The sequence below is a fragment of the Phacochoerus africanus genome, chromosome 6 (genome assembly GCF_016906955.1).
Source record: "Phacochoerus africanus isolate WHEZ1 chromosome 6, ROS_Pafr_v1, whole genome shotgun sequence".
NCBI classification, from domain to species: Eukaryota; Metazoa; Chordata; class Mammalia; order Artiodactyla; family Suidae; genus Phacochoerus; species Phacochoerus africanus.
In genome coordinates, this window is record NC_062549.1 from 124,659,810 (window position 1) to 124,678,802 (window position 18,993).

General features: G+C 42.1%; 1 protein-coding gene across 5 annotated transcripts in view; it reads left to right on the forward strand.

The window, feature by feature from the left end:
* Window positions 1–18,993, forward strand: part of DIPK1A (divergent protein kinase domain 1A) — a 128,854-nt gene that overhangs the window by 72,438 nt on the left and 37,423 nt on the right. For 3 of the 5 annotated variants that reach the window (XM_047785292.1, XM_047785295.1, XM_047785294.1), the window contains one exon: window positions 17,213–17,347. The exons of 1 other annotated variant lie outside the window; for it this stretch is intronic. In XM_047785292.1, the coding sequence (XP_047641248.1) occupies window positions 17,213–17,347 (135 nt within the window). Of the gene's footprint in view, window positions 1–16,403; window positions 16,613–17,212; window positions 17,348–18,993 lie in introns of those variants that run through there. One more of the 5 variants, XM_047785291.1, reaches the window with a different exon arrangement.

The following is an 18,993-nucleotide window of genomic DNA, read 5'->3' on the forward strand; positions in this document are numbered from 1 at the left end:
TGTAGGCCAGCAGCTGTAGTTCTGATCTATCCCCTAGCCTGGGAACTTCCATATGCCCCAGTACAGCCCTAAAAAGACAAAAAAAAAAAAGTGTTTTTTAAAAAGAAAAACACCTCACCTTAGAATAAAACACAAAAAGAGGAGTTCTCATTGTGTCTCAGTGGGTTAAGAACCCAACACAGTGTTGTGAGGATGCAGGTTCAATCCCTGGCCTTGCTCTGTAGGTTAAGGATCCGGAGTCCCAGTGAGCTGCGGCATAGGTTGCAGAGGTGGCTCAGATCCCGCATTGCTGTGGCTGTGGTCTAGGCGGGCAGCTGCAGCTCTGATTCGACTCCTAGCCTGGGAATGTCCATATGCCACAGGTATGGCTGTAAAGAGAAAGGAAAAAAAGAAACAAAATACAAAAAGATGTTCCAGACCCTAAAAATGCTGTCTTAGCAGTACTGACAGGGAGCCCTTCTAAAGCAGAGACGCTGCGGCATGTGGGGGTTGACGTTCGCTGTCCTGCTTTGCAAGCCGAAATTGTCTACTAGTAAGTTCAGTGCAAGAGGGAAGGGGCGTCCCCGCTGTGGCGCAATAGGATGGGCGCTGTCTCGGGAGCTCTGGGACGCAGGTTCCGTCCCCGGCCCCGCGCAGTGGGTTATGGATACGGCGTTGCTGCATCCGTAGCTTTGGTCTCAACTGCGGGTCACATCTGACCCCTGGCCCGGGAACTCCCTGTGTGGTGGGGTGGCCGAAAAAGAAAAAAAACCTGGGTAGGAAAATATTTGCTGATTTTCTAAGTTACCCATAAAGTATGATAGAAATAGTTTTAAGTTGACTTAGGATTTCGACACTCCTCTCTCCCTCCGAGTGTAGAGAGATCACTGCATGTATGTTCAGGTACCATCGGCGTGGAGCCTGACATCGAAGCCCTGCTGTCCCGGGGGCCCAGCTGTGCCAAGGGTGCCCTTCCTACCCCTGCTGCTTGGCAGTCACAGCGCTGCCCTCTGGGGACTTTATCCGTGAAGGCGTTTCCTCTAACTACTTGGAAGAACGCCTGATGTCCAGGAAAATCCCACAAGACGGGTGTGGGTCCTGCCCCTCCCTGCTTCCCCTTTCCCAGACCACAGTTCCTCCCAAGAAAGTGTTGAGTGTCAGCGAAAGAAGTTAACCCCCGGCAAATTTTTAAAGATCAGTATCTATTGAGAAACTTTTATATATATATGTACATAAAGCAATGCAAATAATAGTTATTTTTATTTAACTTACAAAGAACTCTACCTTTCTCTTTAGATGAAATGTCCAAATCACAATCTCCCCCACATTTAAAAAAATCTCATCAAGACATGTATGGACTCTGGTGTGCTAATATCTTTTCATTTCTCTGTGATGCTCTTTTCCTTTTAAGTCATACCTTAAAACTCCTAGCAGTTAAAAATATAGATCAGAAATTTTAAATTAGTTTGTCATTCACTTGAATATTAAATTCTTTTTTTTGTTGTTGTTTTTTTGTTTGTTTTTTGTCTTTTTGCTATTTCTTTGGGCCGCTCCCTCGGCATATGGAGGTTCCCAGGCTAGGGGTCCAATCGGAGCTGTAGCCACTGGCCTACGCCAGAGCCACAGCAATGCGGGATCCGAGCTGCATCTGCAACCTACACCACAGCTCACGGCAACGCCGGATCGTTAACCCACTGAGCAAGGGCAGGGATCGAACCCACCACCTCATGGTTCCTAGTTGGATTCGTTAACCACTGCGCCACGACGGGAACTCCTGAATATTAAATTCTTAAAGAACTTAGCTGAACTAGGAAACTGACATAGGCTAGGTATAGTAGAGGCAGCCAGATATGTAAGCTTATTTATACTGATCCAGCAGCAGATGGAGTTCTAATGTAAAGGACCTCTTTAAAAATAAGATGTATTTGTAGACTTCCCGCTGTGGCATAGTGGATTAGGAATCCTACTGCAGCAGCTCAGTTCACTGAGGAGCTATGGGTTCAATCCCTGGCCTAGTGCAGTGGGATAAAGGGTCTAGTGTTGCCAGAGCTGTGGCATAGGTGGCAGCTGCAGCTTGGATTCAGTCCCTGGCCTGGGAACTTCCACAGGCCGTGGGTGGAGCCATAAGGAAATTAAAAAAAAAAAAAAAAAAGAGGTATTTAGGCTCCTCCATATGGTTAGCTCAGCCCTTCTTGTTTCACAGCTAGGCCGGATTTGGGTCATTGAATGGAGACCCACGGTGTCGGGGAAGGAGCAGGCGTGCTGCACCTGACACTTGGGAGAAAAGAACCCTACCAGGCCCCAGGCACTAAGGCTTTTTCACTGATCCCCACATTTTTTATTATGCATCTCTACTGGGCAATTTTTTCTTTGCATAATCCCCGATATATGTGTACCTGTATTAATATATGCATTATTATATTTCCACAAATGGGAATTTTAAAGTATATATATTTATACATGATTTTGTTTAATTTCCGCAGCATTTGCATGTTACAGAGGATGCTAAACCTCAGGAACTTGTCCACAAGGGCACATAACTTACTAACCGGGTGATATTTGACACATCCCAAACCATTCAGGGCCTCAGCTACAGAGTTTTTGATTCCAACTGTGTGCCCTCTGCTAGCTCTGAACACCCTGAGCTTCCTGCTGTTGCTAATACTCATCTAAACTAACGCTCTGGTTTAATATTTCTCAGCACATATGGCCTTATTATGATCCATATATCAATAACTTAGAATTTTAGGAATGAATGAGTGGTGGAAGAAAAACTAAGGGCCTAAAATAGAGTCAAGTTAGCTTAGTCTTTGGTACAATTTTTCAAAAGTGGCTTTTTTTGGCAGGGGGGCATGTAGGCATATACTGCCTGTTAAGCAACAGCCACTCAGGCACAATTTATGAGAGAGCCATTGTCTTCAGCTCCGTAGGTCATTCTGTCAGCACATCTTCACGAGGGTCTTTGGATAATTACCTTTCAGCACGTCCCCCGCACAGCAAAATGAAGTCTGTGACTTCTCTGAGTTGCTTGTGTGGTAGGAAATAACTGCCAGCGTGGTAGGTCCTCACTCACTCTCCAGCAGGCAGCCAAAAACATTTTCACTTAGAAACTGTCTCAGTGCACTTTCTTTACATGTCAGCTACTTTCCTTCTCTGTAAAAATGGCTATGACTGTGACTGGAGATTCCCTTGTGGCACAGTGGGTTAAGGATCCGGCGTGGTCACTGCGGTGGCTCGGGTTCGATCCCTGGCCCAGGAATTTCCGTGTGCCAGCCAGCACAGCCACAAAAAAAAAAAAAAAAAACCTATGATCAAAATAGCTGTCATCTGTCTCTGAAGCATTTTCGATAGGTTTCATTTTGTTTTGTTTTTAGACTTCTTTGGAATTTAAGAGAGAAATGGCGAAGGCAATTTTAGATTAACACCTGTCTGAGAAATTCCAAAATGAGAGATGGCCATCTGGTTTGCATGATTTGTAATAGTTTCAAAACAGGATCTTATCATTCCAAACAGATTTTTAGGCTATTCTAAAATAATACTTAATTTAAAAACTGCTGCAGCTATCAACATTTTACTATTGAACTGAAAAGTGGATTGTTAGATGTTGGTGATGTTCTCACTCCAAGAAAGCAAGCTGCTGTGACCTTCCTGTTCCCTGAGAGACGGATATGGGCCATGCTTCTCATTCCTGGGACTCACATAACCTGAAAGCCCATCTTACATTCCTCTGTGCTTAGGTCAGGCCAAAAGTATTCAACTACAGTAGCTCCTTTTTTTTTTTTTTTTCCCTTTTTCTTTTTTCTTTGTCTTTTCAGGGCTGCCCCCTTGGCATATGGAGGTTCCCAGGCTAGGGGTCGAATCGGAGCTGTAGCCACTGGCCTCCACCACAGCTCACAGCAACATCAGATCCTTAACCCCCTGAGCGAGGCCAGGGATCGCATCCTCGTGGTTACTGGTTGGATTTGTTTCCGCTGAGCCATGAGGGGAACTCCTACAATAGCTGTTAAGATCTGAATTTGACCAAGGTCATCCCTACCTTGGGGCTACTTTAAACTTTGACTAGCTCTCTTGCCTCCTGTTACAACTTTGCATGAATTTCCTGGGTACGTCCCTAGAATTCTACATTTTAGAAGTCCCGAGGTTAGTGTTCACCAGCTCTCTTTAGTGCCCTGCTGATCTATGTCTACCTGGGCTTTTGTCAAATCTAGTGCTAAAGATTCATAGTGAATCAGCTGTACTTCATTTTTTTTAATTAAAAGGAAAATGATTCAGAGAGCATATTTTTTAAAAAGTCAGGAGTTCCCAATGTGGTACAGCAGAAACAAATCCGACTAGTATTCATGAGGTTGCAGGTTCGATCCCTGGCCTCACCCAGTGGTTAAGGATCGACATTGCTGGGAGCTGTGGCGTAGGTCACAGACGAGGCTTGGATCCCGCATTGCTGTGGCTGTGGTATAGGGTGGAAGTTACAGCTCCGGGTCAAACCTAGCCTGAGAACTTCGGTATGCTGCAGGTGTGGCCCTAAAAAAAAAAAAGCAAAAAAAAAAAAAAGTCAAGGCCACTATCTTAAAACTGTACCTAAAACAGTGAATGAAACTAAAACGGTAATTGCCTATAAAATTGGATGCTGGGGAAGTTAAAAAAAAAAAAGTGTATTTGAAAAACCAGTGAATGGGAATTCCCGTTGTGGCTTAGTGGATTAAGAACCTGACTAGCATCTGAGGGTGTAGATTTGATTCCTGGCCTTGCTCAGTGGGTTAAGGATCCAGTGTTGCTGTAACTGTGGCATAGGTCACAGATGCAGCTCAGATCTGGTGTGGCTGTGGCTGTGGTGTAGACCAGCAGGTGTAGCTCCAATTTGACCCTTAGCCTTGAGAACTTCCGTATGCCGCAGATGTGGCCCTAAAAAGAAAAAAGTAAAAACCAGTGAATGTTCATTGTTGCAAGCTTTTTGGAAAGTGGTGTAACAATTTGTATTATAAACCTTTTAAGACTGTCTACCTTTTGACCTGGAAATTTTCCTGCTGAAAATTCTGAAGAAATAGTCAGAAATTCAAGCAAATACACAAACATTTATGTATTTCATACACTAGGCCATAGAGTAGAACGAACACCGACAGTGAAGCCAGGTTGCCTCAGTTCAAATCCTGGTTTTCCCATTTCTTACTAGTGTTGACTCGCTTTGACCTCCATCCGTTTCTCAGTTTCTCCATCTGTAGTCCCCACTCAGAGAGTCCTCATAAGGAGATACAGGAGTAAGGAGGGGTCCACTATTCGTCAGTTACCACAGCGATGCTGCATAACAAGTTGCCCCCCAAACTCACTGACACTCAATGAGCATTTATTTCTCACTCACACATCAGCAGGTCAGCTAAAGTTCAACTCTTCCAGGCTGGGACTGGCTCCAGGCTATGGTTTGGTTCAGGTGGGATAAGTGTCACTTATTCTCTCAGGATGATCGGACTATTAGGGGCCTGTTCCTTTCCTGGCAGTGCCTCACGTGGAAGAAGCCAAGTCCAAGTGTACACTTTGTGTCACCTCTACTCAGAAGCACTGGCCAGAGAGTCACATGGCTGGGTGCCACATCACTGAGGCAGGGAGAGTGGAGCAGGAGGAAGGAAGGAATATTTACAATCCAGGGGCTGATAAACTATTTCTATAAAGAGCCCAATACTAAATATTTGGGGCTTTGCTGACCGTATAGTCTCTGTTGCAACCACCAATTCTGCCACTGTAGCAAGAGAGCAGCCATAGACCATAAATCAACCAATGAAGTGGCTGTGTTCCAGTAACTTTACTTACCAAACCAGGCAGCAGGCTGGATTTGGTTCAGAGGCCACAACTGTCTCACCCCTGACTGATTTAGCACACCATATAAGAGTTTTTATGAGGATAACCGTTCCTGATACATGTAGCACTAATAAATACTGGCTCTTACTAATAATGTTGCTACAATCAATAGACCACAATATTGGAAATAATAAAAATGCCCAACAATAGAAATGGGGCTAAATAAATTATGGCGTACCCATCCTGTAAAATGTTATGCATTCATTTAAATATCATATTTTTAATATCAAGACTGTGCAGTGGCCTAGGAATGCATTTATAGTGCTTTAAGTGAAAAAAAGGGATAAATGATATTTATCCTATGAACCCAATTTTATCTTTCTTAAAAGATAATGTATGTTATATATGTACATTATACAATGGCCACAAAAGAAATACACCAAACTGAATCATTTACCTTTTTTTACGTAATTATTTTTGTCATTCTGGTTTTTTACTGAGATATATGACATATAATATTGTATTCGTTTAGATATACCACAGAACAATTTGATAGATGTGTATATACTATGAAATGATCACCACATTTTTTTTTTTCTTTTTTGGCCACCGCACAGCATGTGGAGTTCCCAGGCCAGGGATCAGACCTGAGCCACAGTTGTGATCTGCTCCACAGCTGCAGCAATGCCAGATCCTTTAACCCACTGTGCCAGGCTGGGGATCAAACCTGCATCCTGGCACTGCAGAGAAATCCGTCAGTCCTGATGTGCCGCAGCGGGATCTCCCACAGTTACTTTAGTTAATATCCATCACCTCACATAGTTACAATTTTTCTTCTTATGATGAAAACTTGTAAGATCTCCACTCTTAGAAACCTTAAAATACGCAGTATAGTACTGTTAGCTCGAGTCGCTGTGCTGTACATTTCACCCCAGAACTTACTTATCTTGTAACTTGAATTGCATCATTATTTTTGCCCATTTTTCCTATACTGGGTGTGTACTCTTTTCTGGTATTAAAATACTTTGATGAGAAAAAAAAAAAAAAAAGAATCTAGGTCCACCGAAGACTCTTCTAACTCTGATGTAGTTACCACTTTATGTGTCACGAGTTTACCTTCAGAGATGTCTGAGAATAGACTCGATGGATACTTTCCAACCTGTTGTATTTTAAAATTAAAGAGAAGCTGTTCTGTTCTTCGGGGGTCCAGGAAGCCTGTGGCAGGTGCAACCAACGGAAAGAGAATCCCCACGCACCTCTCAAGTCAGGGCAACAGCAGCTCCCCTGCTGACCACATTCCCTGGGCACCTGCTGCCCTTTCAGCACCACCGCAGCAGAAGGTTGCTGCGCAGAAGTGAACCACCGCCCCAAGCCCCGCTTAGCCACCCCAGTATTTGAACATGCACATGTGCTGTTCTCAGGTAGCAGAGGGACGTGAGGTTTTAATGGTTAATTGTCACCATGTCTGCAAGTCACACAGACAAATCTTAGGAAAAGAAACTTCAGAACCCAGCAGCTTTTTTCATCAATCTCACAGAACAGTGACTCACGTTAATTTCCTTTTAAGAAGCCCTCTATAGTAATCAGGTTCATCTAAATTATAATCAGTTAGCCTCTGGATGCTCCAAGATTCTAAATGCTGTTGAAAATTATGTTAAATTAATCAAAGTATACAACCTTAAAGGTAATGATTCCAAATAAATTTGCCCTAAATAAATTCTAAATACATTTGCCCTAAATGTACCTCAGAATCTGAAGTTCAAAGGGACCATGTATTTAATCTCCAGGTTTTAGTAAATGGACTGTTAGGGAATTTAAGCGCCAGCCAGGATCCCCATGTAAGATTGGCATGGGGATATTGTATGTTTACTAAATCCTAGACCCAGTATTGCGCCTCAGACCTGCTAAGAGGGGAAAGTGCACACCTACCTGGTCCGCCCATTCTGGGTGCCAGAATATTAACCGAAATACTAAGATAGTGTGACTCCTATTTGGAAACTAATCTATAACCACTATCTCAAGTTGTTCTTTAACTTGGGACTTTATGTATATAAGCCAAAGATTTGTTGATAGTTCCTGAGGTCATGATATAGAATGAGAACTATTCACTTAAATATAAATGAATATTTTATATTAATTACAGTATGTATATGAATATATCATATTAATATATTTATCATATTAAAATATATTACAATGTATAAAATATACATATATTACAATACATATGATATATTGAATATATTATAAATATATTTACAATACAAATATAACACAATTGATTGTATTAAATATATTTTATTTATATTGTATTAAATATACTTAATTATATAATATAAACATTAAATTAAACTATATAAATATATAAATTTAACTTATATACATATATTAAATATAATTGATATGTCTATAAAGTATGTACAAGTACACATACTATTAATGGATTTTAATGGCAATCCAGTCCTCTCCGCTAAGGAAGGAGGAAGAACCCTTTATCAGAACGGCCAAGAAAACGGTCTCTGTTCTGGCCAGGACCTCCGCATTGCTTTTCTCTCCACCCTTAGGCCCTGCTTTGCTGAGCCTCCTTGGGAGTGACAGACAGCCTGTCTCCAAAGATGACCACTCAGTGAGCCGTGCCCCTGGTATGCATGCCCACGTGGGGGACCCCCACTCCATCGGGTCCGGCCCTGTGTAACCAGCAGGGTGGGGCAGATGTGATGCAGCTTCCACCTCCGTCTCTGGGGACACTTGCTCTGGACTAAGTCAGCCGTCATGTAAGAGGCCCCACTGCCCTGAGCACTGTGCTCTGAAGAAGTCCAGCTACACATGCGGCTGTTCCAGCCGAATGGCTGGACGCAAGAATGAAACAGCCACCTGTGTGCCAGCCCAGTCAGTCCTTGTCACATGCCTGCCGCCGCAGTCATGAATGCGTGAAAGACTCGCGAGAACTGACCAGCTAAGTCCAATCAACTCAGAACCGTGAGACCTAAATGATTTTTGTATAATGAACTATCTCCACTGGGTTTGGAGGTAGTTCATTATACAACAGTAGAAAATTGGAACCCTGAGCTTTCTTAACCCTTGTCTTTCCGCACAGTTAACGAGCTCCATACCTGGGCTCATTTGCTCTTGCAAATACTAATATTCCTCTTACGTAGAGTCTAATGGAGGCACAGGTCCCTCCCACATGCTCTGTAAATGCCGCCTGGCTACCTGTTCATTAAAAGCCTTCTAGAGTTCCTGTTGGGGAGCAAACCCCAATAGTATCCATTGGAGGATGCAGGTTCGATCCCTGGCCTCGCTCCGTGGGTTAAGGATCCAGCATTGCTGCAAGTTGCAGCATAGATCATAGATGCAGCTGGGATCCGGTGTTGCCTTGGCTGTGCTCTAAGCCAGCAGCTGCAGCTCTGACTCAGCCCCTAGACGGGTAACTTCTATATGCCGCGGGTGTAGCCATAAAGAGCCAAAAAAAAAGCCTTCTGTGTGCCTTCTCTTTTAATCCTGGGGATGCTTTTCTCTAACTTTCTTGGCCTTACAGCTCTTTCAAAGGTGTGCCCAGACTGTGGTTTCTAAAACAGCAGCAGCCAGTCAAAGGATTAGAGTCCTCAACTTGCAGCGGAAAGTGCCATTTCCTCATTGTCTGAGACCTGAAGTCGCACCCACCCGCAGGCAGTTCTGTGACACTTTCCATGTTAGGCCTTTAGACTTCCTCCTGGAGCAGCTGACTTGGGCAAAAACCCTTTAATCATTCTCATGTCACATCAGCCACATGTCACATCAGCATACAGTTGAACTCTGTGTTTTCACTCTCTCTCCCAAGGTTCAAGAGCAATGAACATCAAATTCTGCATTTTAGGCAAACAGGATCAGTGGTTAGACTACATAGGAAAGCACGTGTATGATTAGCATGTTGATTAACCCTTCGTTGGAGAGGGTCACATGGGGTCGGTGAAGGCATTAGTAAAAATATTTCTTAACCCAAGTGGTAGTTACATGGCTATTTACTTTCTAATTATAAGTTATACTTATGCATCTTAAATAATTCTATATGATGTATTTCCCTGTTTAAAAAAATTTTTTTAAAGTAATCAGACTTCTAGATCCTAAAAGTGTATTTTAAAATAAATATGCTAAGCACCTATATGCAAATATGTCATTTTTCTTTTCTTTTTTCTTTTTTTGCTTTTTAGGGCCGCACCCACAACATATGGAGGTTCCCAGGCTAGCGGTCGAATCAGAGCTGTAGCCACCAGCCTATGACACAGCCACAGCAACACAGGATCCAAGCCGAGTCTTCCACCTACAGCCTAGCTCACGGCAACGCCGGATCCTTAACCCACTGAGCAAGGCCAGGGATCAAACCTGCAACCTCGTGGCTCCTAGTTGGGAGGATTCTTTCCCGATGCTCCACGATGAGAACTCCAACAAATGTCATTTCTCTGATTAAAAAAGTAATATATACCCATTATAGAAAAACTATATAATAGAGAGACGTATAGAATTATCCATAATCCCACCACTTTTGACATTTTAAGATAACCACCCTTGACATTTTGGTTTATTTCCTTGCAGTTTCTCTAGTGTACTTGTGACTTTCTTTTTGTCTCTCTCTCTCTTTTTTTTTTTAAAGCCAAATTAAGGATGTACCACACATGATGTTTTGAAAGCTGATTTTTTTCACTTGCTATCATGAGCATTTTCCCATACTTTGACACTTCCTTGAAATAGTGATGTGCTGTTGAAACGAGCCAAAGGCTTAGGATCACCACGTGCAGTAATTCCCCAAGGAAAGACGTTCTGCGCTTTTGATGCTGTCAGCCCTGAGCAATAAGAAATATGAACCAGCATCCAGAGAAAATGTGAAAATTATCTGCTCCTTGTTAGAATTTTATTTCTGGAGTCCTCATAAGATCAAAACAGAGGATATGCTTCTGCAAATAAAACCTTGAGAATTTAGATGAGAATTTAGATGAGAGGACAATGGTGACTCTTCCCACAGAAGTGAAAATTCTGCTCTGAGAAAGATGAAGAATGTGAAATCTCTGATCAGTAGACTCATAACGCCCTTTGACAAGGAATTCTTCTCTTAAGTTTTGTCATTAAAAAAAAAGCATTTTCATACTCTGGAAAGCTGGGGAGCACAGATATTTTTACGACGTTTCTTTTCACTATTTTTAACTTATAGAAACAAGATTTTCCTTGTGTGGAATCACGTACATTTTTTTTTATGTTTCTTTGAGCATCATAGCTGTTTCTTGATGTTTGTGAGAATTAGCGCTAGCATGGTTTAAATTGGGTACATTTAGATATTCTTCCTCACGGTTTGCCCTCCAGCTAAGCAGTGAGACACCCTTTAAGAAAAGGTACGGGGTCAGCGACCTTTGGAGCTAAGGGATGTTACAGAAAAAAAAAAGAAGAAAAGGTACAGGGCCTATAGTCCAAACAGAGTTTATCTGTGTGAATTGTGGTCTGCAGTATTTACCTTATTAAATGGTTTACTTACACTTCTGTTGTTTTTTTTTTTTTTAACAGCTGGCATATTTTTCAAAAGTATTATTACTGTAAATATCTAGAATTATTGAAAGAAAAGGGTAAAAATTATATTTGGGGATATGTATCAATATTTTAGTTCTTTTCAGTCAGATGACTCCTAAATATTTCGCAGTTAAACTTAGCTAGCTACAGTGTTGTCAATATAACAATAAGGAACAAAATATTTTTGAAGTTTATTCCAGAGTAACTGGTCATTGAAAAACTTGAATAAAAAGATGTTGTACAGGAGTTCCCATCATGGCTCAGTGGCTAACGAACCCGACTAGTATCCATGAGGACGTGGGTTCGATCCCTGGCCTTGCTAGGTGGTTAAGGATCCGGCGTTGTCGTGAGCTCTGGTGCAGGTCACAGACGTGGCTCAGATCCCATATAGCTGTGGCTGTGGTGTAGGCCACAGCTCCGATTTGAACCCTAGCCTGGGAACTTCCATATGCCATGGGTGTGGCCCTAAAAAAAGACAAAAAAAAAACAAAAAAAAATGTTTTTAAAAGTTGTGCACATGAAACATTTAACATTATAAACCATTGTTATCACCAAAAAAAGGGCAGACGGCATGTCTCTCAGCTTTGTCTATGAAATGCTAAATGATGAAATCATTGTATGTGAGTTGTTGCAAGTAACAACCTTATCGATTTGTTAGTTTTTCTGAGTGTTTGAGTCTACTAAGTTTATTATTAAAATATGATAGATATTTCTCTTTCCTGCTTTTCAAAATTAAAGACATCTGTGTAGAGAGCATTAGGGGCAAAGGCAGATGGGACTTTGTGGCTTTTTGTGTTTGTAAAGGATGTTGAATGTGAAAAACCAGTAATATATAGAAGTATTCTTACATGGCTGAATGTTGATGTGTTGTCTTTTTATGCCTACTTTTGAAACAATGCATTATTATTTGAATAAGATCATAGGTTTTCAGATTTGTTTTGAAATGAAGTTATCATAATGAAATCAAGCCATATAAAAAAAGTATCACTATTCTTTACAGTGGAATTGGTAGAAAAATTTGTTTCATCATGTATATATCTTCCGTCTCCAGTGATTTTTCTTTATAGTAAGATATTTACCAATCATTTAGTCATGAAGAATTACTTCTATTATTTCCAGGCAGATGTTATATTTTCTAATTAGTAGTAGTTTATGCCTTAAAGACTAACTTAAAATAAAATGTTAGTATCTTGTAAATTTGATTCTTTCTACCCCATAATTTTTATTTTCATCTTATTATGTAACCGTAATGCTAGGTTTCTCAGCCTTAGTACTTCTGACACTTGGGGCAGATAATTCTTTGTCGTGAGGGGCCCTTCTGTCCATTGAAGAATGTTGAGCAGCAACTCTGGCCTCTACCCGCAAGACTCCAGGAGCACTCCCCAGTTCCAGACACTGCCAGGTATCCCCTAGGGGCCAAAATTGACTCCAGTTGAGAATCACTGCCATAGTGTATTTCATAAAATTCTTTTTATGCCTTTCAGAGCATAATTTGGAAAAAAGCAGTGTACCTCTTAGTAGCTAGACACAGAATCAGCAGAACGGAAAAGCTACCGGGCGGTATTGTAGACAGCAGGGCATAAATAAAAAGGTCAGAAACAAGAACTACATTTCTTAATCAAAGTCTAGGTTGTCTAGGTAATTGGTACAGAACAGACCACTGGGAACAGCTTAGAGCCACACAGGGACATAAAATTAGTTAATAGCTGCAGATGTCATTTGTGGCTGTTTTTCTTCAATCTTTTAAAATGTAAAGCAGCAGGATCTGCAGAAACGGAAGGACAGGTGAAGATCCTTTTGCTATTTCGTGTTACCCCCAAATCACAGTAATTTCCATGGCAAACTGGAAGGAAACAGTATCACCCCTTTTGTCACGACGTCTACCGCAGGCGATGCCCAGTGCCCTGCTGGGAACGTCGTTAACCCAACTTCCTCTCCAGAATTTTTGGCATGTTCTGTGTCATGACGAACACTCAGCAGGCAGGCCAATTCACAGAGTGGTTTTTGGTTTAAACATATGCCAGAGAAAATCTTTACATGTAGCTATTTGAGAGAAGAGCAAAATGATTTCAAATCTTATTAAAATTGGATGTGCAGGAAGGAGAAATATACAAAGGTCTTAGCTGCCAGCAGCTATGAAGCTTAATATGCACTTGAAAGCTAATAGAAGTGATGGATGGAGAGTCCAGAGGGCAGTTGACAGCACTCCAGATTTTCAGGTGGGTGTCCAGGGGATAAGACAGGACCAAATCCTGAACACTGGAGAGAAAGAACCCTGCTCACCAGGCCTGTTTCCTGTCTCCCTTATTCCATGAATTCTACTTGCTGCTGCGCAAGGTTTAAAAAAAAAAAAAAAAAAAGAGGGAAAAAGTAGTGTAGGGTCTTTCTTGGTTTTTTACTGAATAAGTTGAGATTGATCTTGCTTTGAAACCCCACCTCAAAAAAACCAGGTGAAATGTTAACATAAGATTGGACTTCTAAAAGTGAAGTGGTGCTGTACTACGGGCTTTCAGGGAGCCCTCATAACCATGTTAGGGGAACCAGGTTCATAATTTGTTTGTCCCTCTAACTGGAGATGTTCTGAAAGTGCCTAAGGCAGTACCTGGCACAGGGTAGACAGCTGATAAAATAGTTGCTGAGTGAATGTGCGGGAAGGGGGTGTCTTGGTGGAAGTATGCCTTATCATATAATATGAAATGTTTTTTAGAGTTCCCGTTGTGGCTCAGTGAGTTAAGAACCCGACTAATATCCATGAGGATGCAGGTTTGATCCATGGCCTCACTCAGTGGGTTAAGGATCCAGTGTTGCCATGAGCTGTGGTGTAGGTCGCAGATGTGACTCAGATCTCTCCTTGCTGTGGCTGTGGTGTAAGCTGGCAGCTGTAGCTCTGATTCAACCCCTAGCCTGGGAACCTCCATATGCTGCAAGTGCCTCCCTAAAAAGCCAAAAAAAAAAAAAAAATTAGGAGTTCCCTTCATGGCTCAGCAGTGAAGAACCCAACTAGGATCCATGAGGATGTGGGTTGAGGATCCAGCATTGCCATGAGCTGTGGTGTAGGTCACAGACACAGCTTGGATCTGGCATTGCTGTGGCTGTGGTGTAGGCGGCAGCTATAGCTCCAATTTGACCTTTAGCCTGGGACCCTCCATAATGTCACAAGTGTGGATCTAAAAAGATAAAAAAAAAAAAATTTATTGAGAAAAATGGATACAAAAAAAGGCATGTAATATAATCATCACCCACCTTGCACTGTTACCACCTCATTCCCAGTCTTATTTGAATCATATCCCACCTACTTTCCCTCTTATATTATTTTGAAACAAATCCCAGATATCGTTTCATTCATAAATATTTCAATGTCTCTCTCCTAAAAGATTAGGTCTCTTTTCATTAAACATTACATTATTATACCCCCAAATTTTAAATAATTCCTTGAATAACACCAGGTATCTTGTCAGTCTTCAAGTTTGCAATTGTCTCATAAATGCCAATTTTTTTTAGAATTTTTCATTTGAATCAGGACTCAAAAAAGATCCACAGGTCGTGATTATTTAACATACAGTATTAAGTATTTTTTGATCTCTGGTTTTCCTATCTTCTCTTTATTTTCTCCCTTGTAATTTATTTGTTGAAGAACTGAGTTTTTACGGCAGCCTTTCCCACAGCCTAGAGTTTGCTGATTGTATCCTAGTAGTGTCACTTACTTAAGCGCCACTTATATTCTTCTGTCTCCTGCATTTCCTGTAAACTGGTGATTACAGCTAAAGCCTTAATCTGATTCAGATTCAGTTTCCTTTTTGGCAAGCCCCAGAAGAAAGTGGTGGCCAAATCATGACACCATTATTGGGAGTTCCCGTCGTGGCTCAGCAGTTAGCGAACCCGACTAGCATCCATAAAGACGTAGGTTTGATCCCTGGCCTCTCTCAGCGCGTTAAGGATCCAGCATTGCCACGAGCTGTGGTGCAGATCGCAGATGCAGCTCAGATCCCGCAATTCTGTGGCTGTGGAGTAGGCCAGCAGCTACAGTTCCAACTGGACCCCTAGCCTGGGAACCTCCATATGCCACAGGCCTGGCCCCAAAAGACAAAAAGACCAAAAAAAAAAAGACAGCATTATTGGCTTTGTGTTCAGTGCAGTGCAAATTGATTGTGCTAACATTTGTTGAGTATTTTCTATGTGCCTAGCAATGTGCTTATGTTCTATAGACACAACTTTTTTTTTTTTATCTTTTTGCCTTTTCTAGGGCCGCTCCTGTGGCATATGGAGGTTCCCAGGCTAGGGGTCAAATCAGAGCTGTAGCTGCCAGCCTACGCCACAGCCACAGCAACATGGGATCTGAGTCACGTCTGTGACATACACCACAGCTCATGGCAATGCCGGATCCTTAACCCACTGAGCAAGGCCAGGGATCGAACCCACAACCTCGTGGTTCTTAGTCGGATTGTTAACCACTGCGCCACGACGGGAACTCAACATGACATCATTTAATCATATTTGAGTTTCATTATACTGGTGCATGTCCATGTCTATCTGATGATATTAGAGCCAAGTAATCTGAAACGTCTTTCGAATAAACCCTTTGGTATATACCCCACTGTCACTGATGTGATTTAATTTGGAATTCTGTCTGAACTGTCTTTCTGCTGGATTCTTTTAGAGCTAAACAAAAACAACTTGCATTAAAGACATTTTTTTAAATGTTTTAATAGTGAAGCAGAAAGACCTATCATTGTACTCAAGCTTTTTGTTACTGGATTCTCCGTCTCACATCTCACTAACCTCACAAAGACAGCTAAACTGCAGAGAAGGCCAACAGAATTCACTCTTTCCTGCGTCTCTTTCTCTTTGCACCCATTGTCTACTTGCAGACGCATTTATGCCTCTGTCCTCTCTCTGCTTTCTCTGCATGCTCACAGCGCTCGCTCGCAGTGTCCCACTGTGGCCCAGTGTGAGAAACTGCCTGGGGATTGAAAAAACAGAATAGCTTCTCCCGGTTTGTTTGCATATCTTTAACATATTTTGCTCAATTCCCCCTAAATTCTATTGTTTATAAAACCAGACCATTGGCATTCCAGACTCAAAAAAATAATGGTCAAATTATCTCGACTAATGGACCCTCTTGAAGATTAAAGTGTTTGATACGTGGTGGATGGAGAAAAAGCACCAGCTAACCCGGGCTGCAATTGGATACCAGAGCCCCGAGAGCGGCGCGCCGCGATGCAGAGAGGATCCCATTGTGCGCCCTCCCAGGCTGACGTGCACGGAGCTCTTTAGTCTTTCCATCTCTTCACCTTCTTCCCCTTTGCTGGTTAGAGCTTTCTCCTCAAGTTTCCAGAATATCTATCCGGTGAAGCATTTGGTTGGTTGAGTGGAAGGAGCATAAAGCTTCCGACAGGGAAGAACGGGACTTTACCTTCATGCACGGCGGTTCTCCCCCGTGCAAGACATGAGACCAGTAGCCAAATTCCCTGTTCTTTTTTCTTTAAGTCGCAATTATTTTTATGACGCTTATCCATAAAGGGCTTCAGGATTGGCATGTGAAACAGTCTTCTGTAAGCGGCAGTCAGAGGAGTTGTGTCTCTTCTCACCTGATCTTCCCGGTGCCCGGGTACCGTGGTGCACCTGTTTGTGCTCAGCAAGTGGCTCTTGGTGCTGGTGGCCTTTGAAAGGTTATACATTTTAAAGGGTATTTTGTTCCCTCTTCCTTGGCATGACCAAGGAGCTTCCTTTTCTAAGACCAGTGCTGTTTTGGACGCGGTGAAAGTACACTTTGTTCTAGGAGACTTGCCATATGAAAGCCTAGAATATAGATTGAATTCTTTCAAGAAAGGGGGGAAATTCTGTTCTAGGACAGTGAACGCTGACTTGGTGCTGAAGGAATGATTGTTATGTGCTCTTTTACTTATAGGCTCGCTTCTCATATGTGCGGATGAAATATCTTTTCTTTTCCTGGTTGGTGGTTTTTGTTGGAAGCTGGATTATCTATGTGCAATACTCTGCCTATACAGAACTATGCAGAGGAAAGGACTGTAAGAAAATAATAGTAAGTATTTTTTTTATTTTCTAGTATATGGAAAAACTTTTTTATGAATAACATTATATTTGCTGCTTAAACACTTCCTAATAATTATTTTCAAAAAAGTGCAAGTTGATTTGACTTCAAGTTGTGCTGAACTTCTTAGCATTTCGATATGACCACGTTAGCAGGGCTTTGGAAAATGTGAATATATGATACAGACTAGTGTGATAGCATCCTTAGGACAAAGAGGGGTTTTTCTTTTCCAAATATAATCGAAGTTTAGTTTAATCAGAAAGATTTTTAAATCTTTAGAGCATGAAAGTGTTATTTGCAGGCCACCTTTCAGTAACACATCTTTTGAATAGAGTCATTCTCGAATACCAAAAATTTATCTAAAAAAATATATGTATTATTCAATTTCAATCCAATTACTGGATATATCTCTGGAAAATCACTCTAGCAGTCTAAGATTTCTTTTTTTTTTTTTTTGGTCTTTTTGCTATTTCTTTGGGCCGCTCCCTCAGCACATGGAGGTTCCCAGGCTAGGGGTCGAACTGGAGCTGTAGCCCCTGGCCCATGCCAGAGCCACAGCAACGAGGGATCCGAGCCGCATCTGCAACCTACACCACAGCTCATGGCAACGCCGGATCCTCAACCCACTGAGCAAGGGCAGGGACCAAACCCACAACTTCATAGTTCCTAGTCGGATTCGTTAATCACTGCGCCACGACGGGAACTCCTAAGATTTCTAATGTTAATTTTTTTGGGGGGGGGGGCCACACCCGAGGCATAGTGGAAGTTTCCAGGCTGGGGTGGAATCGGAGCCACAGCCACAGCAACACAGGATCCAGGCTGTGTCTACAACCTGCACCACAGCTCATGGCAATGCTGGATCCTCAAGCCACATCCTCATGGATGTTGGGTTCATTAACCGCTGAGCCATGAAGGGAACTCCCTTTTTTTTTTTTTTTTTTTCCTTTTTTCTTTTTAGAGCCGCACCAGCATATGGAAGTTCCTAGGCTAGAGGTCGAATCAGAGCTACAGCTGCCGGCCTACGCCACAGCCACAGCCACAGCCAGGAGGGATCTGAGCCACATCTTCGACCTATGCCACAGCTCATAGCAACACCAGATCTCTAACCCACTGAGCGAGGCCAGGAATCAAACCCGTATCCTCATGGATAATGGTCGGGTTCATTTCTGCTGAGCCACAATGGGAACTCCTAGTGTTAATTATTGATTCCATAGCACTCACACTGTAGACGTGTGAGGATAAGTAAATTTAACTCCTTACTTTCTGCTAGTATTGTCTCTCTATATATAATATTAAAACATTTCACCCAAGAATTATATTTTTGAAATAATAATTAATGGGATCCCAGTTATTATTCCTTATTAACAATTCTATAATGAGGCATTTCCGTCGTGGCGCAGTGGAAATGAATCTGACTGGGAACCATGAGGTTGCAGGTTTGATCCCTGACCTCACTCAGTGGGTTAAGATCTGGTGTTGCTGTGGCTGTGGTATAGGCCGGCTGCTGTAGCTCCTGTTCGACCCCTCGCCTGGGAACCTCCTTATGCTGCAGGTGCGGCCCTAAAAAAAAAGAAAAAAAAAAAAAGATTCTATAATGATTGAGTGGTTACTCCTTACCCAGGCCAGCAGTGCTAGCA